The sequence below is a fragment of the Urtica dioica genome, chromosome 8 (assembly GCF_054948205.1).
Source record: "Urtica dioica subsp. dioica isolate 48M chromosome 8, U.dioica_male_clone48M_v1_H2, whole genome shotgun sequence".
NCBI classification, from domain to species: domain Eukaryota; kingdom Viridiplantae; phylum Streptophyta; class Magnoliopsida; order Rosales; family Urticaceae; genus Urtica; species Urtica dioica.
Window position 1 is genome coordinate 26,791,995 of NC_142763.1, and position 24,335 is coordinate 26,816,329.

Consider the following 24,335-nt stretch of genomic DNA (forward strand, 5'->3'; position numbering starts at 1 on the left):
ACCAACCCTAAGAAATGTCGATAGAAAATTTGTCTATTTCAACAATTACGAATGAAGAACTGTCCCTTACAAGATCTTTGAGTGACGACTTTTCACTCATTGAATCGGGTATTGAACAATTTATAGGTTTTTGTTATCTGTTTTTATGTTTGATATTTGTACAGGAATTAAAGATCTTGTTTTCAATCATGTTAATTTCTGTTAATTCTTGTTAATTGATGTTGACGATCTGGTGTTGGTCCTTTGTATTTAATCTGTTTGTATCAATAAATCGCAGACAATAATTTTTTTTCCTATTTAATTTGATTTCAACGTAAATTAGATGTTAAATTAGAGCTTTGATTGAAGATTTTTCACTCTTTGATTCATGTATGGAACGATTTCAATTATGTTAATTGCTGTTAATTTCTGTTAATATCTGTTAATTTCAATCGTCGGTCTCGCTTCAAATTTTTTTGTTTGACTTTGTTTTTTAATTTTTTTCTCGTGCAGTGTAGGTTTGGTTGCGTGTTTGAAATATAAGCATTTATCACGGTGGATTTGTTAGATATGCATTTATCACGGTGGATCTGTTTTAGTTGGCATTTATTCACGCGATTCCAATTTCATTTCTTTCTTTTTTGGACGCATGAATCTTCCAAATATTTTTATTTGATATTATTTAAATGAATGGCAAATTTGTATTTTTTACTGTTAATGTGGTATATTGGCTACACATTAAAAATAAACCAAAAGTTGGCTATTTTGACAATTACAACGTTTAACTTTGCTATTTTGCTCGGGCTCCCATAAATAAATGAGAAAAACATTGCTCTTCATATTCTAGATTTCAAAACTCCATAAAAATTTAAAATATCTCAACAAAATTTAAAAAAATTAAGCTAATAACTCAATAACCCACTCTTTTTTTTTTAAATAGTTTATATTTTATTTTATTAAAAAAAATATAATCCATCAGACTCAAAGTAAATTAATTAACTAAATAGTAAATAAAATAAAATTTTGGTATAATCTTAAAAAAAAAATAAAAAAAAATTATTAATTACAACAAATTCTTATTTACAAACATATTTTTTTGGGAATATTGCCCACTTGAAGATAATGAATAAATGATTACTAAATTCAATAATAAGATTACTCTATTAGCATTATATGTTTAGTGGGTTGATTTCTAAACAATTAGAATCAATAACAACTATCTTCCATAGTCTCCGTATTAAACTGAGCCACGTGTTGGACACCTGAGTTCGGGCGGTGAGCTAAAACGAGGTCGATGACTGATATACGCCTGGAAAACTATATCTAAAGTCATATATGTGGAACACATAGGTGAAGGCTGATCACTATGTGGGAACATTATACACTTGTGGCAAGTGTACGACTTTGACAGGTATTGTTTGTAGATGTATCGTTTAAGGACCGTTACGACACACTAACCGAGGCCGCTATGATGGTCACAGTGAGACTTGATCTGAATCCTGAAGTGATCATGGACACTGGGTCATGTTACTGAGCTCTTTGACTCATTCGCTAAAAGGCTATCCATGCTAATCACAGCTTATGTCTTGGGAGTCTCTCAGAGCATGATTCGAGTGGGAAGTGATTTACAGATACGGAATTCAGCCTTCCTGAAAGAAGGTTAATGTTCACTCACCTAAGGGTTGATTCCAGAACCGATAGATTGCTAGCACTTTCGAAGTAAGTAACGTTCGAAAGAATCTTTCGCTGGGGAAACAACAATGCTTAGGGCTGATATGTATCAAGAGAAGTATAACGGAAAAATTGACTTCTCTTGACACGGGTTGAACCTGGAGGATCTTGATCACGAACTGACTATATCAGTGGACACTCGTCACGATGAGTAAATATAATTCTAGTATTAAAGGAGAGTTCAGTCTTGGCTTACAAAGTGGAGTATTTGACCAAGATTAGACGAATCGATGGAAAAAGAGAAAAAAACTATTTCGTCTTTTTCATCGGATTTGTTAAGCTTCTATTACTAGGTCCATAGTCCCCGATTCGGCTCTGATAAAGGCGGATAAGAATTTTCGTATAATAATGTTTATCATTATTAATCTCACTTGCTGTAATTGTGATTGACAACATTAATTTTGGAAAACGAGTATTCGCATAATTAAATAAATATTTATGGTAGAATTGTTTATTTATTGTTTGATCAAGTAAATAAACAATTATTAATTATTTGTTTATTGTTGGACCAAGTAAATAAACGATTAATTGGATTTTAAGCAATTGGGCTTTGCACACATGGAAAAGTCGAATTAGGTTTTTTGGCACTAGGGATTGCGCAAATCACCTTGGTCGTGTGCCACCAAGTTCGAAAATTTTAAATTGGTATTTACCAATATTTTCTCTTTAGTTGTTTAAATAGAGGAGAGAGAATAATATAAGATATTGTCCTATATTCTTTCCTTATTTAAAGGAAAGTATTTAAGAGAATATATTTAAAGGAAATAATATATTCTCATTTATTATCTCACTAAATAAAATATTCTCTATTTAAATAGAGAATAATATCTCATAAATATTGATCTGATGGATGAGAGAAAAAATAGGATTCACTTGTTGAGATCCAATGACTTAGATTTAATCCACTAGTGTGAACACAATAAAAGAAAATAAAATATTTCTGGAAGATTCCTGAATATCTCATTTTACTACTATAAATAGGGGTTCATGAGAAGGCAAAAATAAGCAATTAATTTGTGAAAAAATTCGTGCATTCTAGCCTCCCTTGGCCGTGCACTTCTGCCTCTCCCTCCCCTCGGAAATTCGTTTCCATTCTTAGTAAAATAAGAGCGAGATTTGAAACACCATGTTTCTCATCTAGTGTGATAAAGACTATGCCCACTCATCTTTCTTATTCGTCTCGGAGATTACGTTTCGGAAGACTAAGGTGTCATCCTCGAGTCCTTCATCAAGACGACACTAGGAGTACGCGATTGGTTTAGGAGCGTTCTGTAGCTGAACCGAAAATCAATGTAAGTATTCGTTTTTTTTTTAAATCGGTTGCTTGATAAATATGCTCTCGTGAATTAAATTAATTAAATATAAGTAGATCTTGTTAATTATAACCATAATTTAATTAGCTTATGATCAGCGTAATTAATTATTTTTTCGCATTAATATGGTTATATGGGAGAATCGTCTCCAACGAGTCGTATCAGAGCGATTGTTCGTGTCTGATACGCACTTGATTCCCCAACAATTTTATGTTGATTAATATCTAAGTTACTTTACAATGGTATATTGATTGATATTGATATATCTTTGTCATTAGCAAATAGTCTCTTTTGTATAAATTCATTCAAAATATTTGACTTTACTCTCCTAATGGATGGCAATTTCATGTTCATGTCTGTTAATCATGTTTGCATAAATAATTACTAGAACTAAATCTGATCATTTATTAATCGTGTTTGAGATCTAGATACAAATCTGATCGTTTATTTTTTTACATATATATAATTGTTTAAATTAAACCGTTTAATAGTCGTTAAATTGATATTTAATCGTATTTTAATCGTGTTTAGACATTCGGAGTCAATTAATTACGATACGTTATGAGATGATAGTTATTGTGATTGTGAATTGAATCGAATTAAAATACAATAAATTTGAATATGATGCATTGTTATGAGATGATAGTTATTGTGAATTGTGATTTTTCGATACAAATTGAATTGAAATCAAATAAAATTGAATATGATACGTTATTATGAGATGATAGTTATTGTGATTGTGCATTGAATTGAATTAAAATCATATAAAATTGAATATGATACGTTATTATGAGATGATAGTTATTGCGAATTGTAATATTGTTAATCGGTTTTTTATCGTGTTACCGTAATCGTGTCATTTTAAATCATTATTTAATCGTGTTAATGTGTTAGATCTAATTAAGAACCGACTCATTTATTGAAATCCAAATCCATTTTAAACCGTATTATAATCTTTTTGTGTTTCGTGTCCGGATCAAATTGCCACCCATACTCTATCTCTGTATATATTCCTTAATTCGTAGGCAACGCAGTAGTTATAACTGCTTATAATAGTTTATTGCACTATACTAATTTATTTATTTTACACTTATTCTCTATCTATCTCAAGCATATGATACCATTGACTCTATTTTCCTAAGTTTTATCGCTTTCTCTCTCTCTCTCTCTATTTTATTTCCTTAATTTGTACAGATACGTTTATAATTGTTTATAATATTTAATATTATGTTATTAGTATATATATTGGTTTATAATTATTCATTACAGTTATCCTCGTGTCTATAACCATTTAGTGTTTAGCATAATACAAAACAAAAGAATGAAAACAAAGATATTCAAACAAATCCCATATAAAAGAATAACAGATTGATCAAAATCAAAACACTACATGTGTACGTACTCATCTACAAACAATTTAAAATATAAACGAACATTCAACAACCCTAAACATCGATTCGTCGAAATCCAAACACTCTTCTCTCTGATCGGCTGATCTTTTTGTTGTGGAAGCACTTGTAACCAAGATATTTGTTAATGTTCTTCATGTCCATGGGAGAGAGACATATATAAAAACATTGAAATTCGAAACTGCATGTGGAAGTAGTAAAATAAATTATTTTTTTATTAAACAAATAAATCATATTTATTAATGCATATTAATCATTGGTAACTACAATTTTTTTTTAAATTAAGATATTTAATTAAGGATCAATTAAGCTAGCAGTCCAATAACCTTACTTTTAAAAAATAGCAAAAATGTATTTTATTAAAAAAAAATAGTCCACTAGACTGAAGTAAATTAATTAACTAAATATGATTAATTCAATTTACTTATGAAAATAGGCCACTAAGCCGAAATAAATTAAATTAACTTGAACAGTTAATTAATTATTTCGGTCGGATGAGCTAACTTCTTAATATAATGAAACTTTAGCTATAAACTTAAACGTATCTAAAAAATTGGTTAGTTGCAACAAATTATTGATTAATTAACAAAGATAAAATCAGCAAGATAAAATTTAGATTCATTGCAACGTCATTAATTCGGATATTCGATAAAGAAATATTAAAACGTTAGCTGTAATGCAACTTCTTAATTAGTTATATAAACCGCTGTTGATGGTTTCACACTTATTTCCCTCACATTCTTCTGGATTATTTTTTGCTATGTGAAGATCGTGGTTTCAAGTTGGAAGGTTGAGACTCTAGTTCCTGTCATTTTTTGATCTATTTGAATGCTTTACAATTTCAAATATATTTTTTTTACCCTTTTGTAGTTGATATGTTGCTAATTTTGATAATTTGATTTGCAAATTTATTCAATATTGATTTCAAATTTAGTGTTGGTTCTAATCATACGGATTTGAAATTACTTACTGAATAAATTAGTTTTCCACCTTCAACTAGAAAACCATGTTTTAATGATAAACTTATTTAATAAAATTACACACGGTAAAGAGTATCATCATATGTATCTTTGGTAAATACGTATGATTCATATGAAGTATAATAATTATTGTATTTTTTGTCGCACTTAGCGTTTCTGAATAATTTAATCTCACACCTTCCACTAAACAATATTTGGTAAATAACCAATATTTGATAAATCTTAGATAAATGATCGTAAAAAATGACGTGATCTAATATATAGAAGTGGTTATTTATCTAAAATTTACGTCCGTAAATATATGAAAATAACTATTTATCTAAGATTCACCAAACGTTGACTATTTAGTAATGTTAAACGTTTAAATTAGTTATTTTCTAATAGACCCTAATTTAAAGGATGTTATTTTAGGAATATAGATTTGTTTAATATTTTGTTGTTGGACTTCATAATTGTATAAGGTTTTAGGTGGCTAGATCTTTTAATTTACTAACCCGCCATAGATTAAATTATGTATCCTTGTTGTCCTATGCAAACTTGCTCTAATGTGTCAATATTAGCAATCCAAATTCATAACATTAGTCGTATTCATTTACGCAAGATTCTCAAATTTAGAGTTACAAGTCTCATAAAACTCTGATAGAATCATCTCAACATTAGTCCTAATAATTAGTCAAATGGTTTTTAGAATCATGTTTAAATTTGAATTTACTATGACAATGTCGAGTTTGCGTGAAATTTTGAACACCAAATTTTAATTGAGTTGTGTGCTTTGTTTGGCTCATTCTCGCCCATATTTAGATTATTCATTGATTTTCGTTTCTATCTATGTATGATAAAAAAAAATATATATTTTATTATAAATTAAGAACATTTTCTTATTTGAAGACCTTGTTTATATGTTTTTATAGAGCATCCCAAAAGCTAACTAAATATATTGACTGAACTGTCCATAATATTTCAAATTAGCTTTTGCCTTTTTTTTTTACAAAAATACTGAAGTACACATTTGTTTTTTTTTAATCACACGTTTCTATATCTCTAACTCTCTCGATATCTAATGCTTTGATAAATATTTGCTGATTTTCAACGAACACGCGCAAAACTCATTGAAAAAGTTTATTTTTTTTCTTTCACTCTTAAGTACGTCATTGAAGAAAATGATGAATTTCATCGCAAATTATCACTATACATCGCAAAATGTCGTAAATTATCGCAAAAAAAAAAAGGAAAAGAGTAACAAAGACTACAGAAAGAGTTGATGTTTCTCTTTTTCAGTTTTATAAAAGAGTTGATGTTGCTCTTATCAAGTTTTTTTTGCAAGAATTTGCGACGTTTAGCGATTTTTTAACGACGTTTTGCGATGGATAAGTGATTCTTAAAAATGAAAATAAAAATTGATTTTTTAAATGAATTTTACACGTGTTCGTTGAAAGTCATTGGAGATCTTCAAAACTATTAGATTTGAGAGTGTTTTAGAGATGAAGAAGTGTAACTTTGTAAAAAAAAAAAAGTTGTATATAGGGCTATTTTTGTAGAAAAAGGTATAAAAGTCTAATTTACAATATTTTGGACATATGAGATTCATTCAAAATATCTTATTAGTTTTTAGGTCTATAGAATAAAATTTCCCTTTTCTTTATTCACGATCATGTGAATCAATTTATGTTGGTTATTTGTGACATAAATGTTCTTAATACATTTTTTGGGTTTTGGATTTGTATTAGTTGAATCATATGTTTCTTATTTTGTTAGTTTTATTGTAATTGTTATTGCTTTTCCACACTTACTAGCATTATTTAAATTTCGAGCTTAGGTGATAGAGCTACAACTCTCTTGTACATAATTAAAATAGTATAAATTCGTAATTGTAGGAATATACAAGCACATAAATCAATACTCGTAGTAAGTAGTTTCATTGATTCACATTTGCATTTTGAATTACTACGTTCGTGACGGAAAAAGCAACAAATACACCAATGAGAATGGTAAAATTTGATTGGAAAAATGACACATATATGCCTTGTGTTTTAGTCAACTATCGAGTTTAACCTTTGGTTTTAAAAAATTATCGAGATCATACGATCTGTTTAACTAAAATGACGAAATTATACCATGAAATAGACAACAGTGCCACAAACGTTGACTATAATATTTATATGTAAACACTAATTATCTTTATTCATTCGCGTCATGTATGTACTTTATTTAAAAACTAAAAAATAAACAATTGTCTCTTAATCGTGAAGAACGCAAAAGAGGCAAAATGGTAAAAATCGATAATTGATAGTCATCAAAATTACATATTCGAACAGAGAACCCATGATTCAAAATTGCAATTCGAACACAGAATGAAGTCATCTCTAGAGAGATATGAATTTTATTATTTAATTTCAATTTGAGGCTATTTTCATTTCAAAATTGGAAATTTGAAAGTTAGGATAATGTTTTGGATTTGATTATGTTTTTCTTATATAAGAGTTAATAACAATGAAATGGAGATTTGTGACACTATTATCAATTTCAGGGTATAATTTCGTCATTTTAGTTAAACAGAAGGTATGATCTCGACATTTTTGAAAACCAAAAGTTAAAGTCGACATTTCACTAAAACACACAGAGTATATATGTGTTATTTTCCCAATTTGATTTCACATAAAATAAAACGCGGGCCCAATTGCACTATAACCGTGTTTATTAAAATAAAGATAAATTACATAAATGCCCACAAAATGTTACATCGTTAACATCACTCTGTTTGGAACAATCTGCATTCCGCTAGTCTTTTAATGCCGTTAGTTTGAAAATTACGGGGAAACTATAAAATTGTTTTCTAAGTCTTTGCATTCTTCGTGGGAATCACCGAAGAAAAGCGGAAGCAACGAAGATCGATGCAATAATCTAAATTTGTCCAAAAAAATATTATAAAAAATAGATATTGGAATACTTAAGAGATCACAAAATCGCACCTCTCGTTAAATGGATCAAATCCACCACCACAAACAAATAGATACGAGATAAATGCACCGAGTATGGTTTAGGAAAGTGCAGAGTTGGGTGGCCGAATTCATGGATAGTTGGTTTCAACTAGCGTGGGTCAATGGGTGGGAGCGGAGGTTGGGTAGATGTCAAGGATAGGGTTTTCGGGACGAGAGACTCAAGGCAAAGGTTAGGAGAGGCATGGGATTTTTTTTTTTATTAAACATAACATTTATTTATTTGTAAAGGATAGTTTAGTAAATTTGTCCAGCAATACATTCATAACTTAACAGGTGTTCATAAAAAAAGTAACCTAAGTTTTAAAACTTGACCGATTATATGGTGCAAGATTTGAATGATTAAGGGCCAGGTTGTTAACAGTGTAACAATTTAAGGGCATTTATATAATTTATTCTTAAATTAGCTATGTTGTGTAAAATTGATTATATGATCACTTTCAAAGCTTTAGGTTAATAATGGTAAAATATAATGCATGTGCCGGGAACTAAAAAATTGAGACAAATGGAAAATAAGTTCGAATAATGTTCAATTGTTTAATTTCACAATTATACTTCATTTAAGTTTGGTTAGACTAATATGGATTTAAATGAGTATGCATTTACTATCCTAATGAAAAGACTACTGGTCAAGATGAATGATTTGAGATGTGAAAATATGAGGGGTTTTTTTTTTTTTTTTTTTTTTTTTCTATAACTAGGTTGGTCAATTTTTCATTCATGCTTATGTTAAACACATATAAAGGTTTTTTTGAAGGTAGTCGTTTCTCTCCGTACCTCAACCTTGGTTCCGATGACATACGATTAATCAATTATGAGCATCAAAATTGGAAGACATCGAAACTTCCAATTCCAATGCTTGACTTTACACAATCGGAACTATAGTTTTGATGGTTGGGCGGACCAAATTTGTTCGATTCTAATGACAGTCCGGAAGCAACAGAAATGATCGGAAGGAAAGCCTTCCGGTAATTTCCGTTCCTTTTTTTATTTTTATATTTATTTTGTGCCGTTGGATTGAACTCCAGAGGTTAAAATTTTATCTTTTTTTACTTCGCTGTGGCGAGATCTTTTATTTTTTATTTTTTATGCATTACAACATACCAGAAATTAACGAATTTAAACGAAATATATTTTTAACTAATCGAAAGTTAATAGAACTGAAATTTTCAATAGCCTTATCGAGAATTATGGTTCCGATAACCTCAGATTTTCGACTTTATAAGTCGGAAGTTTCCGATATAAGTCTCGGAAGACACACTAACAGCACCAGAATTTCCGTTAGCTTAGGATGCCCAAGACTACAAACAATTTAGCATAATCATTTTGATATAATTTATTTTTTTTAAAAAAAAAGCACTATCACGTACCATTTATAATTTTGGTTTTAGGATCTTATTATCCTCAGTACAATGAACCTATCTGTTTCCACTTTCCAGTGATCCATTTCCTTTTACCAATTTATTTAAAAGTAATTATAAATGATGAGACAAATCCCCTCGCAAATGGTAGCAAATTTAGATATTAATTTCATGAAATAAAATAAAAAAGAGCGCGGCAAGACAGGAATTTATACGCCCTCTTATCAAATTTCCCACCAACCAGAAGCCAGTCAGGCCTACATCCGTAATTTAACCAAACGCTCCTCGATATTTTTCTTTTTTGGTTTTAATTTCTTCAAACTCAGCGCGCGAAAACCCTTGTCTATCTCCCGCGCTCTTTTGCACTATTTCTTTCTCACTTCTTTCAATCTCTCATCCTCTCTCTCTCGACTTTCTCACTCCTCTTCTCTCTCTAAAGACTTCAACTTCGCCATCTCCGCCAATGCAACCCCGCCGCCACCAACACCAACACTGTCTCCCCTTCGACGGCGGAGCCGCCGTGACTCCGCCGCCGCCGACCTCATCCGAGTTCAAGCGCGGGAAGAAGCGCGGAAGCTACAACTGTGGCAGATGTGGCGTCCCAAAAAAAGGCCACGTCTGTCACCTCTCTCCCGATGAATCCTCCGATGCCGAGATAACTCCGGCGGAATCCTCATCCACCGCTGCCTTCGCGGCCTCATCCCGCAGAGCTATCCCTCCGCCGCCGCCGGCGGTGGCGAGGGCGTCCCAGCCGTACTTATCGCACCTTCGCAGGGCTCTGTCTTTCGATGACGTGGACAACGGCGGATTCGACGCTGCCGCGGCGGAGGACGAGGATGAAGAGGAGGAAGACGAGGATGGAGGCGGAGGTGACGAGATCTTCGGCGGTGGCTTGCCGGGGAGTTGTCTTTGGGAGGTGTTGAGAAGGCTTACTCCGGCGGAGCTTCTGTCGGCGGCGAAGGTTTGCAGAGGATGGAGAGCGACGACGCGGCGTTTGTGGAAGGCGGCTGAGGTGCTGAAGCTTAGGGTTCCGGCTCGGGCTCAGGTCGGTCTCGTCGGATCGATGTTGCAAAAGTGCCCTAGCCTTGTTAGCCTCTCGCTTAGGATGGAAAGGTATCAGAGGTTTCGGATCGAGATTGATTTGTTTTTGCAGATCTAGGGTTTTTTCTTCATCGGTTTAGTGGATCTAAGCGTTGGAGATTATTGATCTAATTTGGTTCATTCAAATCCAATACGATCTGAGATCTGCCGATTTTCAATATTAAGGACTGATCTGCGATGAGATGGATGAACAACAGCCATTTCTCATTCGACCCAGATCAAAGGGACAATTCATAATAATTTTAATGAACTTAAAAGAGATTCTAATTCCAGATTGATGATGGATTAAGATCTAGGTTAACTCGTTGACCTAGATCCGATTAACTTGACAAATCTGATGAACTCGTTGACCTGAACTATCCGAACGGACTACTATTTATGACAAACGATTGATTTGGTTTGTGTTTTTGGCATTTCCAGTGATGCGGATGCAACAATGCTGGCCTGTATTGCGTTTTCGTGCCCAAATCTCGAGTATTTGGAGGTTTCTATGTCTGATTGTGCAGTCAATCGCATCACAGGGTTTGTTTCTTATCTTTTCCTTATATTGAATCCAAATAGTAATTTTGGCAGTGATGATGATGATAGTGTCCTAGCTTATTGTTTGGGTCTCGATCTGTACTTTCTCCGACTTTATTTGGCTTACTGGCTCATGATCTATTACTTGACTACTTGCAGGGATGAGTTGGGACGTTTTGTTGGAGATAGACGATGTCTAAAAAGTCTTAAGATGGAAGGATGTTCAAACTTTGGGAGCTTAGTTCTCTGTTCAAGTAGTCTTTCTACGCTTTGGCTTTCAGACCTTTGCTCTCTCTCTAAAACGGTAATTGTATTTTCATTTGTTTGCTTCTTAATTTTCTACCACAATCATACTAGGGTCTGGGGTCCTATGGCTAGTTCCAGTGCTGGCCTTGTTTCACCAGTTCTATTTGTTGCAAAGTTACTCAACATAGTGCTGCTTTCTCAGCTGTGATCATGTTATTATACAGGTTTTCAACTGCCCCGATCTGACCGAAATTTCCTTAGAATTTTCTCGTCAAGAGAACGATAACAATATCGACCTCGCTGTATTGACCGATCATTTGGGAAGGGGTTGCCCTAGGTTGCAGATAATCCACATTGCTTCTTCTCGTCTCTCCAATGCTGTTGTACTTTCCCTTGCAGCTGCTCGGCTAAGGTTGGTAAAGCGAATTTCATCGAGGATGATTATTTTATTTTATTTTTCGATGTTAATCTGTTCTGTCAAATTTATCAACTTTCTTCGTTTTTGCGTTCGGCATAGCACAGTGTTACTGAAGGCTGTACATGTTTGGTTAACAAAATGTAGGGGGCTTAGAATGCTTTCACTTGTTCTTGGATCCGAAATTACCGATGCTTCAGTTGCTGCCATTTCTTCAAGCTATCCGAATTTGGAGCTACTTGATCTTAGTGGGTATGTTTTATGTTCCAGCTTCAATTTAACGTTTTATATATTTATTTATAAATAGGTGAATTACATTTGTCAGCGTTTAAAAGTTCATCGTTATAGATGAATAATCCTTCAGTTACAATCAACTCACTCTTTCTTCACCCTATCATGGTTTTGATTTAGGTCTGGCATAAGTGACAGCGGACTTGGAATGATCTGCAATGTGTTCCCAGAAACTCTTACAAGGCTCCTTGTTGCACTTTGTCCTAATGTTACATCAAGTAATAATCTAGCCCGTATTATTAGATCTCATTATTGTGTATGAATTCTCCTGAGTTTTTTTTTTTTTTTTTTTTTGTTTAACATTCCCTATACTTACTGTTTTGTTTGATTATATCTGACAGGTGGTATTCAGTTCGCTACTGCTCAATTACCTCTTCTTGAACTCATGGACTGTGGAATGACCATTTGTGATCCTAATTCTCTAAATCCCGCGTCTGATGGTACCGAATCACAGAAAACATATAACACCAAATTACAGCTTATTTACCAGAAGCTGATCATCAAACACAGCCGACTAAAGAAACTAAGCTTGTGGGGTTGCTCTGGCTTGGATGTAAGATTCTAAAACCAAAAAACCTGATTTGTCGCTATGAATATTTCTTTTTCGTATCTCTTATGCTGGAAATCAAAATGCAGGCTCTGCATCTGAATTGTCCACAACTCAACGATCTGAATCTGAACTCTTGCAAAAATTTACATCCAGGTATTCTTTTTTTTTTTCCCCTTTCCTCCTCACTTCAACCAGTGTTCTTTGCTCTATCTAGTGCTTACTAACCCCGCTTGTTTTTCTCCAGAGAGATTGTCACTACAATGTCCCAGCTTAGGTACTGTACATGCAACAGATTGCGATATTTCGTTAGGTGAAGCTATAAAGTGTCAGGTAAAACATCAAGTTTCATACTCTTCAAGCATGCAATTGTAGTGACTTCAATTATTGGTCTTTCTAACATGCCTCTTTTACTGTACTTCTAGGTAAACAATCGATACGATCCCCTGGAGAATGTATTAATGTGTAAACGTTTAGCCGATGGATCAAAGAGGATTCGGATCCAACATTATCTTGATGCACAGGTAAAGATTTGAAAATTGAATTTATGTAATGAGACTCCCAATTTTCTACTTGTGGTCTGCTGGCTTCAATCGTTGGAGTTGAGCTCTCAATCTGATGAAAAATCTGTCTTTTTCTTTTGCAGCCGTTTGATATGATGAAGCAAAAGAGGGTTGAAAGGCGCAAATGTAATGTTATTGTAAACTGATTTAGAAGTCCTATGATTGTTGAACATTCCTTTGCCATGATGAGCGTCCAAGTTAGTTTATCATGATAAATATTTGAAGGGCTAGACCCTTTTACTACACCAAATCATTGTTTTAGCCTAGAAAACCTCGAACATTTGAGATTTTGATTTTTATCTCATGATTCAAATAAATATAATTTATATACAAGATACTTGTTTCGGTGGTCATTCCAATTTCACTTGGTCATGTTATGCTGAAAGCAAAATAATAAGCTTTTGAGTATATAAACCAGTTTTCTTTGATTGTTAGAGCTATGATAATACTACTATACCTTGGAGCATCAGAATTGGAACTTTACGAAAGTCAAGTATTTTGAAAAGACCATAAATATGTACGTTGATGGTAAAAGACCATAAATACGAAAAATATTTTTTTTAGTAATTTTTTTCTCTGTAACCATCGATATCGATATTTCAGATATCTATCGAGTGGTTTATCCATGAATCAAAGATGCGGTGTACCACTGGTATGGACATTTCAAATCCGAACAACCAACTCTTATTCGTATTTTAAGCATTTGATAATCACCTCCACTTCATTGTAATTTGTATGACGAAAACAAGATAGCATTGTTGAGATCGTGTCCACTAAGTAATTGCATTTGCTTTTGACTTTGTATCGTAAATGTAATTTTAGTTTACTAACATGGTATAAGTAATCGAATTCCTTTAATGAACTTTGAAACCATTTTCCACGATTTAATGCATGTTTTACTATTTAGTTTAACGTCCGTAAACTATTGTCCACGCAAGTTTAATGATTGCTAAGTAAGATAAAGTGACGTCAAGTTTTGTGGCATAAGAGTTTATACACAACAGTTTACCTATACATTTTATGGAAACTGGTGAATAACATAAAAATGCTCGATGCAAAAGCCAGTTCACATAAGGTGAATACGTAACTCCTCGTCACTAATCTTAGCACTTGATGTGTGATTAAGAAAATCACACGTATGTAATTCATGTACAGGATTGTTGCACCAAAAGTATATCATGTTTTGTTATTGAGATTTTGGATCAACTAATTAGATTCGTACTCATTTCCCATTAAATTGTTTCATGGCACTATTTATTCCAAGATGCTAGATGTTCGTTAATAGATTAGAGAGAATCACCCTAAAAACCCTGGGTTTAGACACCCAAAAAACCCTCTTTAGCCTAGTTTTGACGTCCGAAAAAAACCACCTTAATATGGGTTTTCGGCTTTTCGCTACCCAAAATGTCCCATTGTCACTAAAACATTTACTAGTAAAATGATAAAATCACAAGTAACATTGAAAATTCGCTAATAAATTATAAACAACAAATTCTTTGCGGGTCAATCTGTTTGATCTCAGCCAGAGGCATAGAAGACACGCTCGCGAGTGAGAGATTTAAGAGCAGAATAATAAATTCAGAAAACAGATTTAAATGATGGAAATAAAAATATATCTAAAAATAAAAAAAAAGTATATCTTGAAACATAAAATTTAAGGTGTACTATCTAATTTAGTAGACTCAAATTACAAAATAAATTGGATAAACGGAACTAAATATTGACTCCTAGGGCTGTATAGGGTTGTAGTTCAGAGTCGCATCAACTTTTTAGGTTGTAAAGCAGTCCTTATAGCAATGTCAATGCAACACGAGTTACACGAACCAGCAGGTAAAAAAAAACCTCTAGGTTGAAAATCGGCTTTTACACTGGTTCGTGTAACTCGTGTTGCATTGACATTGCTATAAGGACTGCTTTACAACCTAAAAAGTTGATGCGACTCTGAACTACAACCCTATACAACCCTAGGAGTCAATATTTAGTTCCGTTTATCCAATTTATTTTGTAATTTGAGTCTACTAAATTAGATAGTACACCTTAAATTTTATGTTTCAAGATATACTTTTTTTTAATTTTTAGATATATTTTTATGTAACTCGGGTAAATCGGCTTTTACACTGACCAGCTTTGCAGAGCCAAGATACCAAACACCATCAACGGAAATCATCACCTTAAAAGCTCACCCATCTCCGTGTGAATCATCTATAGTAAGAGCCGTCCCAGAAAAAAAAAAAAAAAATTGATGTAAAAGAATCGGTTGCTTTACAGTTCCGGCGATGCACTCCATCAAGACGGAACTTTACCTTCCATGAGTACAGATTCAAGAACTGGAAGCGATTCAGAGACAACACTATGGAAAGAAACCCGATTCAGTGTATTGGTGTTGTTTCCGTTTACGACTTCCTTCGAGACAACTGTGATCTCCTGAGTATCCAAACTTGGCCGAAGCAATTCAGTAGAGAATGTACCATCATCGTTGAGACACGAATCCCTCATGAGTTGCGTTACTCTCTCCAGCGTTGCCACGTTTCTGCCGGCACCACATCCCATCGCAGTTGCACCGCCGACAGCATTTGCGATTACCAATGTATTTACCAATGGCATATTGTTTATGAATCCGAATGCAATAGCAGCTACAAAACTATCTCCACAGCCAACAGTGTCTACTAAATCCACCTGTTACATTCCATGTCACCGAAAATATAATAAGAAATTATTCATCTATAAAAAAATAGATAAAAAAAAGAGTGTAATAACATGATCTAGAGACCACAATAGATCTTAGTTATGGTTGTAAACGAAGAAAACAGAAAATATAATTTTTTTGATACGTATTGTGTTATTTGCAGGAATTAAAGTTTCAACAGAAAAACCTAAAAATCATAAACAAATACAACATTTGATACCTTAAATGCTGGAACACAAGTTATGCTTGACTTGGTGATCAGAATTGACCCCTTTGAGCCCATTTTAATGATCACCCACTTTGTTTGTATTCCCTGTCTCAGAAGCAGATTCCCAGCCGATATCGGATTCTCTATTCCTGTCAACGTCTCAGCCTGAAAATCGTGAATTGTTTGGGCGGAAACATCAATTAGATTCAAAGAAACAAATTTATAGCGATAAATTTTGACGAATAAAAGATTGGTAATCTAGCTACACATAAAAACATTTTTTTTTTTTTTTTTTACGAATATTAGATAAAATCATCCAGTTTTTTTTTATAGCCTGCAAGTGGTTAGTAATAAAAATAGCAGAAACAAGGAATGAAGTAGAAGGTAAAATGGAATTTTTATTAATGACAGAAAGCAGGAAAACCAATTGTAGAGCTTTCTAGAGTCTTGAACTCGCACAATATTTTTTTTTTGAAGAATCACACACACACACACACGCAAACACTCCCACAATTCTGTAAACTAATTTCTCAATACCATCTTCTCTCCCTTCTGATAAGACCTTATTATCCTTAGGCATTTTATTATTTACTGTAGGTTTTAAACTGTTAGGTCAGGGGTTACTTTCCTTAGACAATAGCTATAAAAGGAAAGAATGAAGTATTCAGAGGGCATTCAGTCAATTAGTGAGGTTTGGCATTTTCCCTAGGAGAGCACTGGTCCTCTTGAAAGGCCAGGTTACCCTTTGTATTCCGTTTGTATCAACAAACGTCCATTTTCCTTTCATTCTTTCTCTATCATCATACCGGTACGAGAAGGGTTCTATCACCTTCCCTTCTAACATAAATTATTTCCTTGCATCGCACTTTTTCATATTGGCCATCTCCACATTAGGATTTCTCTTAACGCTCGTAACATCACCAATACCCTTCTCCACGTGCTTGGCATGAAAGTTAAGATTAAATTTAAGGATTGGCTAACTAATTATAAATACATATAATGAGACAAGCTAAACTACTACAAGACTAGCCTAGTCAACAAAAAAAAGAAAAAGAAAAAAGAAGAAGCCAGAACCTCGTCAGAAGTCAGAAGAAGCACATCGCTCATCATCAAGCATTGATTAAGTGCTCTTTGCTCATCGGGAGATCCTGCAGAAAGACTCTTTCCACGCGGCCCAGGATCAAAGAATATTGCCGTTCCAACATCAGTGGCGTACTCTACACACGACATAATCAAGCCTGGTGACAGCTCATCAAATCCATAACCGTTGCAGAAAATAATTTTCGAGTGCTTTATCGCCGTTTTGACTTTGGCGGACAGCTTTCTCAACCAACAAAAGGCAGGCTCCTTGGTGAAATCAGCTCGGCTATAAAACAAACAAATAAACCAATCATCCGAATAAACATTAAAGGCGACACACACAAAGTGCAAAGAACAACCTGTTATTCATGGAAACATCAACGGTTGAAAGAACTTACCTACAAAACCCATGCCTTTGCAGGGGATCCACAAGAACCCAGCACAAAAGTGTTTCATACGAGGCATCAGAATGTTCAACAAAATCAGCGTCTTCGCTCATTCTAACTATTCCGATTCCTTCGTCTTGAAGCACATCTAGAAGGAACCCTCCATATATTTCATCACCAACGTGACCGATCGTCGCACAATGCATGCCCAGTCTCGCCGCTGCTATTGCCATATTGCAATTCCCACCGGCTTCCCAATATTTCTACACGAAGAATTGCGTAACAAAGCTTGAAAAAGGACATTGAGTTCTTAATTCACAGAGTTTGGTTCTTTAAACCCAGAGAGCAAAAGGCATACATGTTATTGACATGCCTTTTTTTTCTTCATGATGGAGATAAATCAACCCTCTCAATAACAATCATAGGTGAATATGTTCATAAAACAAACCTTTTCTGCTTCTAGCAATAGAGGCTTATCAGCTTACAGGGGCATATTTCTAGGAAACAATTTAAATTCAAAAGATACCTTCAAATTAACCCTTCTTCTCGCATTAAAATTCTAAGACTTACAACAGTTTCATGAACTGAAGAAATACAGCTAAGCCGGGAGTGGGACTTGGGAACTTGGATTTTATTTATTTTTAAAAAAAGTACGACCCTTTTTTTGGTCCCATAATTGTACTCAACTAATAGAAGTAATGCAAAAAATATAGCAGAGAAGTTTCCACATATTTGTCTATCGTACTTAGAGTACGTCTTACGTTCGCTTCTCTTTTATGTAATTATTAATTTATCATCACACAGTTGTTCTCAACTCAACTTCCTAACTAATCGCTACTATCGTCACTCAACCTAAGATTATTGGATATCATAGTTATAGGGAAAAAAAGGAAAGAAAAAGAAGGAAACCTTATCCGGTGGTGACGCGGCAAGACTCTCCATGAAAGCTCTGCGATCTCGAGCATTCTGAGGAGGTAATTGAGGGACATTGAGGACGATATCGACGCAGAGATTACCGAGAGTCGCGACGTCGATGTGCTTGAGAGCCACGCCGAGCGCCCTCGAACTCCCGGAGGGAACAGAGCAGCCATTGACGGAGCTAGTGTTTGAATTGGAGCCGAGGACGTGTTTGGGCGTGGAGATTTCGATTTCTTTGGCCCGGCTGTGGACAGAACGGAATCGGCGAAGCGGTGCGAAAACTGAGATGGTTCTCAGTCTAGGGCACGTAAAGGCGATCGGGTTGGAGAAGAACCGTCCATCGCAGGGACTTGGGGACTTGGGATTGAGAGTGTGATTCATTCAGAGAAAAACTGAGAGAGCAACAAGTGTTCAAGTTTCAGAGCGAATGATTTTTTTTTTCCAATTATTATTATTCTACAGTTGGGACTTGTGTGATGGAGATTAATGATTTATGTTTATATGCTAATTTCCGTTGCATGCCGTGTTTAGCTCGTGCGGTCCGGTCAAAAGGTGTCAATAAGGCCTCGCCGGCCTTATTTTTTTAGGGTTGCTTGCTTATAAGAATAATATATTTAAAGTAATAGTGGTTGTTTAGATTTTTTTTTAAATAATAATTTTTAAACTAAAATAAATTATTTGAGATTGTTTCCTATATATATATATATATATATATATATATATATATATATATATATATATATATATAAAACAGTAAACATAGTTTTATAAGTTTAAAGCAGTAAATAAATTTTACAAAAACTTGTAAATAAAACACTTTTTTTTTTAGATAAAAAATTTACACACGCTATGCTAGGCTGATCAGATTCATTAAAGGGTTGATGTGATACAACTTACAAAATGAAATTTATAGCTTTATTCCACGTACAAGTAATTCATTTCTCTCTTTTTCCCTCTCTCTATAATGGCAATAATTAACTTTTTTTTAGCTTTTGTAAATATTTTGCATTCTCTTACTTCCTCTCTCTTGCTTTTAACAAAATTTTTCCTCATAAAAATGTAACTTTTACGTATTATTTTTTTAATTTATGGATATCTACATAAATATTTATTTATTTAATGAATATATTAATGATTACATTGTAGTAAGTTTATTATATATTATATATAATTTAGAATTTAATTCAGGGGAAAATTTTGAGGAAAAAAGTTCATGTGGCAAATTTAAAAAAATCTTATGAATTTAGACTAAAAATATAAAAATTGATAAAACAATTTAGATAACAACTATAATTTTCAAAAATTTAGGGGGGAATTTGTCCATTCTTGACCATGTAAGTCCGCCCTTGACTATTTCATATTAATAACCAGAAAAATATTTTTTTCTTGCCTCACATATCAAAATTTCTAATGCTCATTTCATTTTTTAACATATTAATTTGTTTATTAGTTTATTTCTTGTAATTATTATGAATATGTATATACAAACTTCCATGAATACTATTTTTTCACATGCATTTTAATAAATATTAGAAATATTATTTTGTTGTCCATTATAAACAAGTATTGGTACTCTATAGCTAGAAGTATTTAAAAAAAAAGAAAAATAACACATATATACCCTGTGTTTTAGTGAAATGTCGAGTTTAACATTTAATTTTCAAAAATATCGAGTTCATATCATCTGTTTAACTAAAATGACAAAATTATATCCTGAAATGGATAACACTGTCACAAATCTCCATTTCATAGATATTAAATCTTATATAAGAAAAACCGAATCAAATCCAAATCAGTACCCTAACTTCCAAATTCCCAATTTTGAAATAAAAATAGCTTTAAATTGAAATTAAATAATAAAATTCATACATCTTCAGAGATAACTTAATTATGTGTTCGAATTGATCCTCTAAATTATAGATTCTCTGTTCGAATATGAGATTTTGATGACTATCAACTGTCGATTTTTACCCATTTGTCTCTTTCTGTGTTCTTCACGATTAAGAGACTGTTGTTTACTTTTTAGTTTTTAAATAAATTACATATATGGCGCTAATGAATAAAGATAATTGATATTTACATATAAATATCATAGTCAACGTCAATGAAAATTCAATAAAAATTCAAGAAAAAGAAGATTTATGGCACTGTTGTCTATTTCAGGGTATAATTTCGTCATTTTAATTAAACATAAAATATGAACTCGACATTTTTGAAAATCAAAAGTTAAACTTGAGGTATGTATGTGTCATTTTTCCTTAAAGCCCCAATGATGGCCTTTCTGATCTCATTAGTATTCCAAACAGGGGGTTTTTCAGGTCACGTACCAAATGGACATGAAGATTCTAATGAAATGAGTTAACAAATACTTTAATAACCATTCCTCAATAAAAATGTTTGATTATTTCAAGCAATTCATTATGACTCGCGCAGGGAGCGCACTAAAATGTAAAAGCTACTTAGTAATAAATAATTAGGCATAGCAAAGACTCCATCAGAAGAAAGAACTGATTAATTCAGGAGCCGGAAAAAGAAAAAAGAAAAAAGAAAAAAAAAAAAAGAAAGAAAAAGAACTGACTACCGATTCAAGTCCTCTTAGTTTTGCTATTTTTCACATGAGATCATGTTGAAATTACTCCCTCCATTCTATTTTCTTTATTACCTGTAGTTTCTAAATAGAAAAGAGAGCAATTTTTTTTTTACATTAAATAACATTTATACACAATAATACCAGCCAACCTAGGTAGCTGGTAGTGACTACATTATCGTTTTCCATCAATATACATATTTACAGACAAACAATATTATTCCAATGGCATGTCTCTCGAATACCAACATATATTTCGACCCGGTTCTGGAATATTTTAGGATCATACATTACCTCTCGTTGTAAGCTTTACGTGAAATCCTACTACACATTCACAAGTCGCAATCACGGCCAGTGAAATCTATGAAAAGTCATGTGGAGCAGAGATTCAAAGGAAAACGTTGCACATAACAGCGGTGTTGAAATCCACAGGAGTGTTGAAAGGGGACTTCATTATAAGGGATCTCCAAGTCTTGTTCCTGGGATTGTACATCTGAATGTACAGTTTCTCCGGCTTCTTGATCTGCTGACGTGGCCTCCACATAATATCTGTCACCGGCTCGATTGCCTTCTTATGGTTCGTGATCACAACCAACTCGCCGTCCGAGACTGTGAATCCGAACACCGAGTGAATAGGCGCTTCTCTCGGCACTCGTGACTCCTCGTGCCACCGATTTGAGGCAATGTCATACCTGGAATGCATTGCAGTGCACACGATATTGGAATCTAATTTATATACATGAACGAATCACAGTAGAAAAGAAAAAAAAAATATTGTCCCGGCGATGTTAAAGGCGAGCTTTCTCTCAAAGCTACAAGGCATCAATGACAAAGCACTAGAGGGCGTATAAAACTTGGTTCTATTTGGTGGGTTTCGGCAAAATTTCGGTGGTTCTTAAATTTTCTAAACCGGACGGGTTTAGAAAATCGGTTAGTTTCTGGTTTAGAAAACCGGACGGCTGTTATTTTCCTTAAAACACAGAGTTTCCCTAGTTTTAGGTAGAATGTTTCTTTTGGATTCATTCATAACACAAGGACCGAAACAGCATCTAGAATTTCTACCATTTGTGCCTCTTTCAAGTTCAACGACCACGAAGCTCATCTAGATTTCTATACTAATAATGTTTCTTTTAGATTCATTCATATATATATATATATATATATATATATATATATATATATATATATATATGTTAGTCGGTAGAGAATATTAGCTGCACCTATTTTAGGAATTAGCTTTAATTGTATTATTTGTTTTTTATTCTGATTTTATTATGCTGTAATTATAACAGATTTTTATTGCTTTATTTTAGGAAGTAGTTAACCTAATTGTACTCTATAAATATTTCAGATCAATGAGAATAGAACTATTCCGCTCAATACTTTTCTCTTATGGTATCAGAGCAGCAAACACCCTAAACACTTATCTAATCGGTTCAGCCAATTATCATGACTGATCCGAGTATTATTAGTACCGGTTCAACCGGAAATTCCCCTCGGTCTGGTGGACCGAGTTCCTCTACTGGTCATTCTGATCAAAACCATACCAACACCCTCTCCATAACCTCTCACAGGCTGAATGGAGGAAATTTCATGGAGTGGTCTCAATCGGTCAAATTGTATGTCCAAGGTAAAGGAAAATTTGGCTACCTTTCAGGATCTACTGTGCAGCCGAAAAAATCTGATGAAGCCTATGGAACGTGGGAGGCTGAAAACTCCATGATCATGTCGTGGTTGGTGAATTCTATGGAGACGAGTCTAGGAAGATCATACCTCTTCCTACCAACCGCTAGCGAAATCTGGAGTGCAGTAAAAGAGACCTACTCGGATCTCGGCAACGCTGCCCAACTGTTCGAGATAAAGACTCGTCTGAGAAAAGCAAGACAAGGTGAGAAGACTGTCACTCAATACTATACTGATCTAAGGACTCTATGGCAGGAACTAGATCTGTATTGCAGCTATGAGTGGAGCTGCTCCACCGACAGTGCACTCTATCAGAAAATGGTGGAGAAAGACCAAGTCTTCGACTTCTTGGCCGGGCTAAACAAAGATCTCGATGAAGTCAGGGGAAGAATCCTCGGACGAGAGCCACTGCCCAATTCCCGAGAGGCTTTTGCAGAGGTACGAAGAGAAGAAAGCCGTCGCCAGGTTATGCTCGGGCCGAAAGGCAATGAACCTGCAAACCTGGTTGAAACTACGGCCATGACAAGTCGCTTCCAAAAGAGAGGTGAACGTCCCATCTGCGACCACTGCCACAAACCCGGCCATGTGAAAGCCAAGTGCTGGAAACTTCATGGAAAGCCTGAAGACTTCCAGCCATCACATCGATCAGCTCGTGACAAGGCTGCCTCCCACGCCACTCACGTCTTCACCGAGTCAGCAGCTTCCGAACAGCCCTTCTTCACCAAAGAAAACTTAGAACAAATGTTTAACTTGTGGAATTCTCATCAGTCATCATCATCCACAACCCCATCCTCTTCCTTAGCTCAAAAAGGTACCTTTATATCAGCCATGAATGTCAAAATCAGAGATACTAATCCTTGGATCATAGACTCTGGGGCAACAGACCATATGGTAGGATCATCTTATGTTTTTAGCTCCTATTTTCCTTGTTCAGGTTCCCTAAAGGTAAAAATTGCTAACGGCTCTTTCTTACCAATTGCTGGAAAGGGTTCTGTCATTGTCTCACCACTCCTTACCCTAAATAATGTGTTACATGTTCCCAATCTTGCATGTAGCCTTTTATCCGTGAGCAAACTAGTCTTCGGTTCTTTCTACCAGTTTACCTTTAATTCCTTTGGTTGCTTTCTTCAGGACCGGCGCTCGGGGAAGATGATTGGCAATGTTAAGGAAAGTGGGGGACTCTTCTACATAGACTCCAACTTGAGTAAACAAATTCAGCAACCTCAGACTTCTAGTTTATTATCATTATCTGATGAAATATTGTTATGGCATTTTCGGTTAGGTCATCCTAGTTTTGGATACTTAAAACATTTATTTCCTGTTTTGTTTAAGAATA

The 24,335-nt window shown here is 34.1% G+C and overlaps 3 protein-coding genes across 3 annotated transcripts in view; 1 reads left to right on the plus strand and 2 right to left on the minus strand.

The window, feature by feature from the left end:
- Positions 1–10,160: 10,160 nt before the first annotated feature.
- On the plus strand, positions 10,161–13,804 carry FBL17 (RNI-like superfamily protein). Its single transcript, XM_089624608.1, has 11 exons — positions 10,161–10,882; positions 11,291–11,392; positions 11,549–11,693; positions 11,860–12,047; positions 12,198–12,302; positions 12,462–12,559; positions 12,683–12,894; positions 12,978–13,044; positions 13,136–13,221; positions 13,314–13,412; positions 13,535–13,804. The coding sequence occupies exons 1-11, from the start codon at positions 10,233–10,235 to the stop codon at positions 13,595–13,597; spliced, it is 1,815 nt and encodes a 604-aa protein (XP_089480734.1). The 5' UTR covers positions 10,161–10,232; the 3' UTR covers positions 13,598–13,804.
- Positions 13,805–15,555: 1,751 nt separating this feature from the next.
- On the minus strand, positions 15,556–19,167 carry LOC149388735 (pfkB-like carbohydrate kinase family protein). The gene is made up of 5 exons (XM_089624368.1): positions 18,721–19,167; positions 17,824–18,074; positions 17,420–17,711; positions 16,358–16,510; positions 15,556–16,127 (listed from the first exon to the last, which is right to left on the minus strand). Exons 1-5 carry the CDS (start codon positions 19,108–19,110, stop codon positions 15,738–15,740), a joined length of 1,476 nt encoding a protein of 491 aa, XP_089480494.1. The 5' UTR covers positions 19,111–19,167; the 3' UTR covers positions 15,556–15,737.
- A 2,180-nt stretch (positions 19,168–21,347) lies between these two features.
- LOC149388736 (Galactose oxidase/kelch repeat superfamily protein) overlaps positions 21,348–24,335 on the minus strand; it is a 9,050-nt gene continuing 6,062 nt past the window's right edge. The window contains exon 2 of the mRNA XM_089623014.1: positions 21,348–22,008. Coding sequence (XP_089479140.1) covers positions 21,705–22,008 — 304 coding nt within the window. The 3' untranslated portion in view covers positions 21,348–21,704. The remainder of the gene's footprint in view (positions 22,009–24,335) is intronic.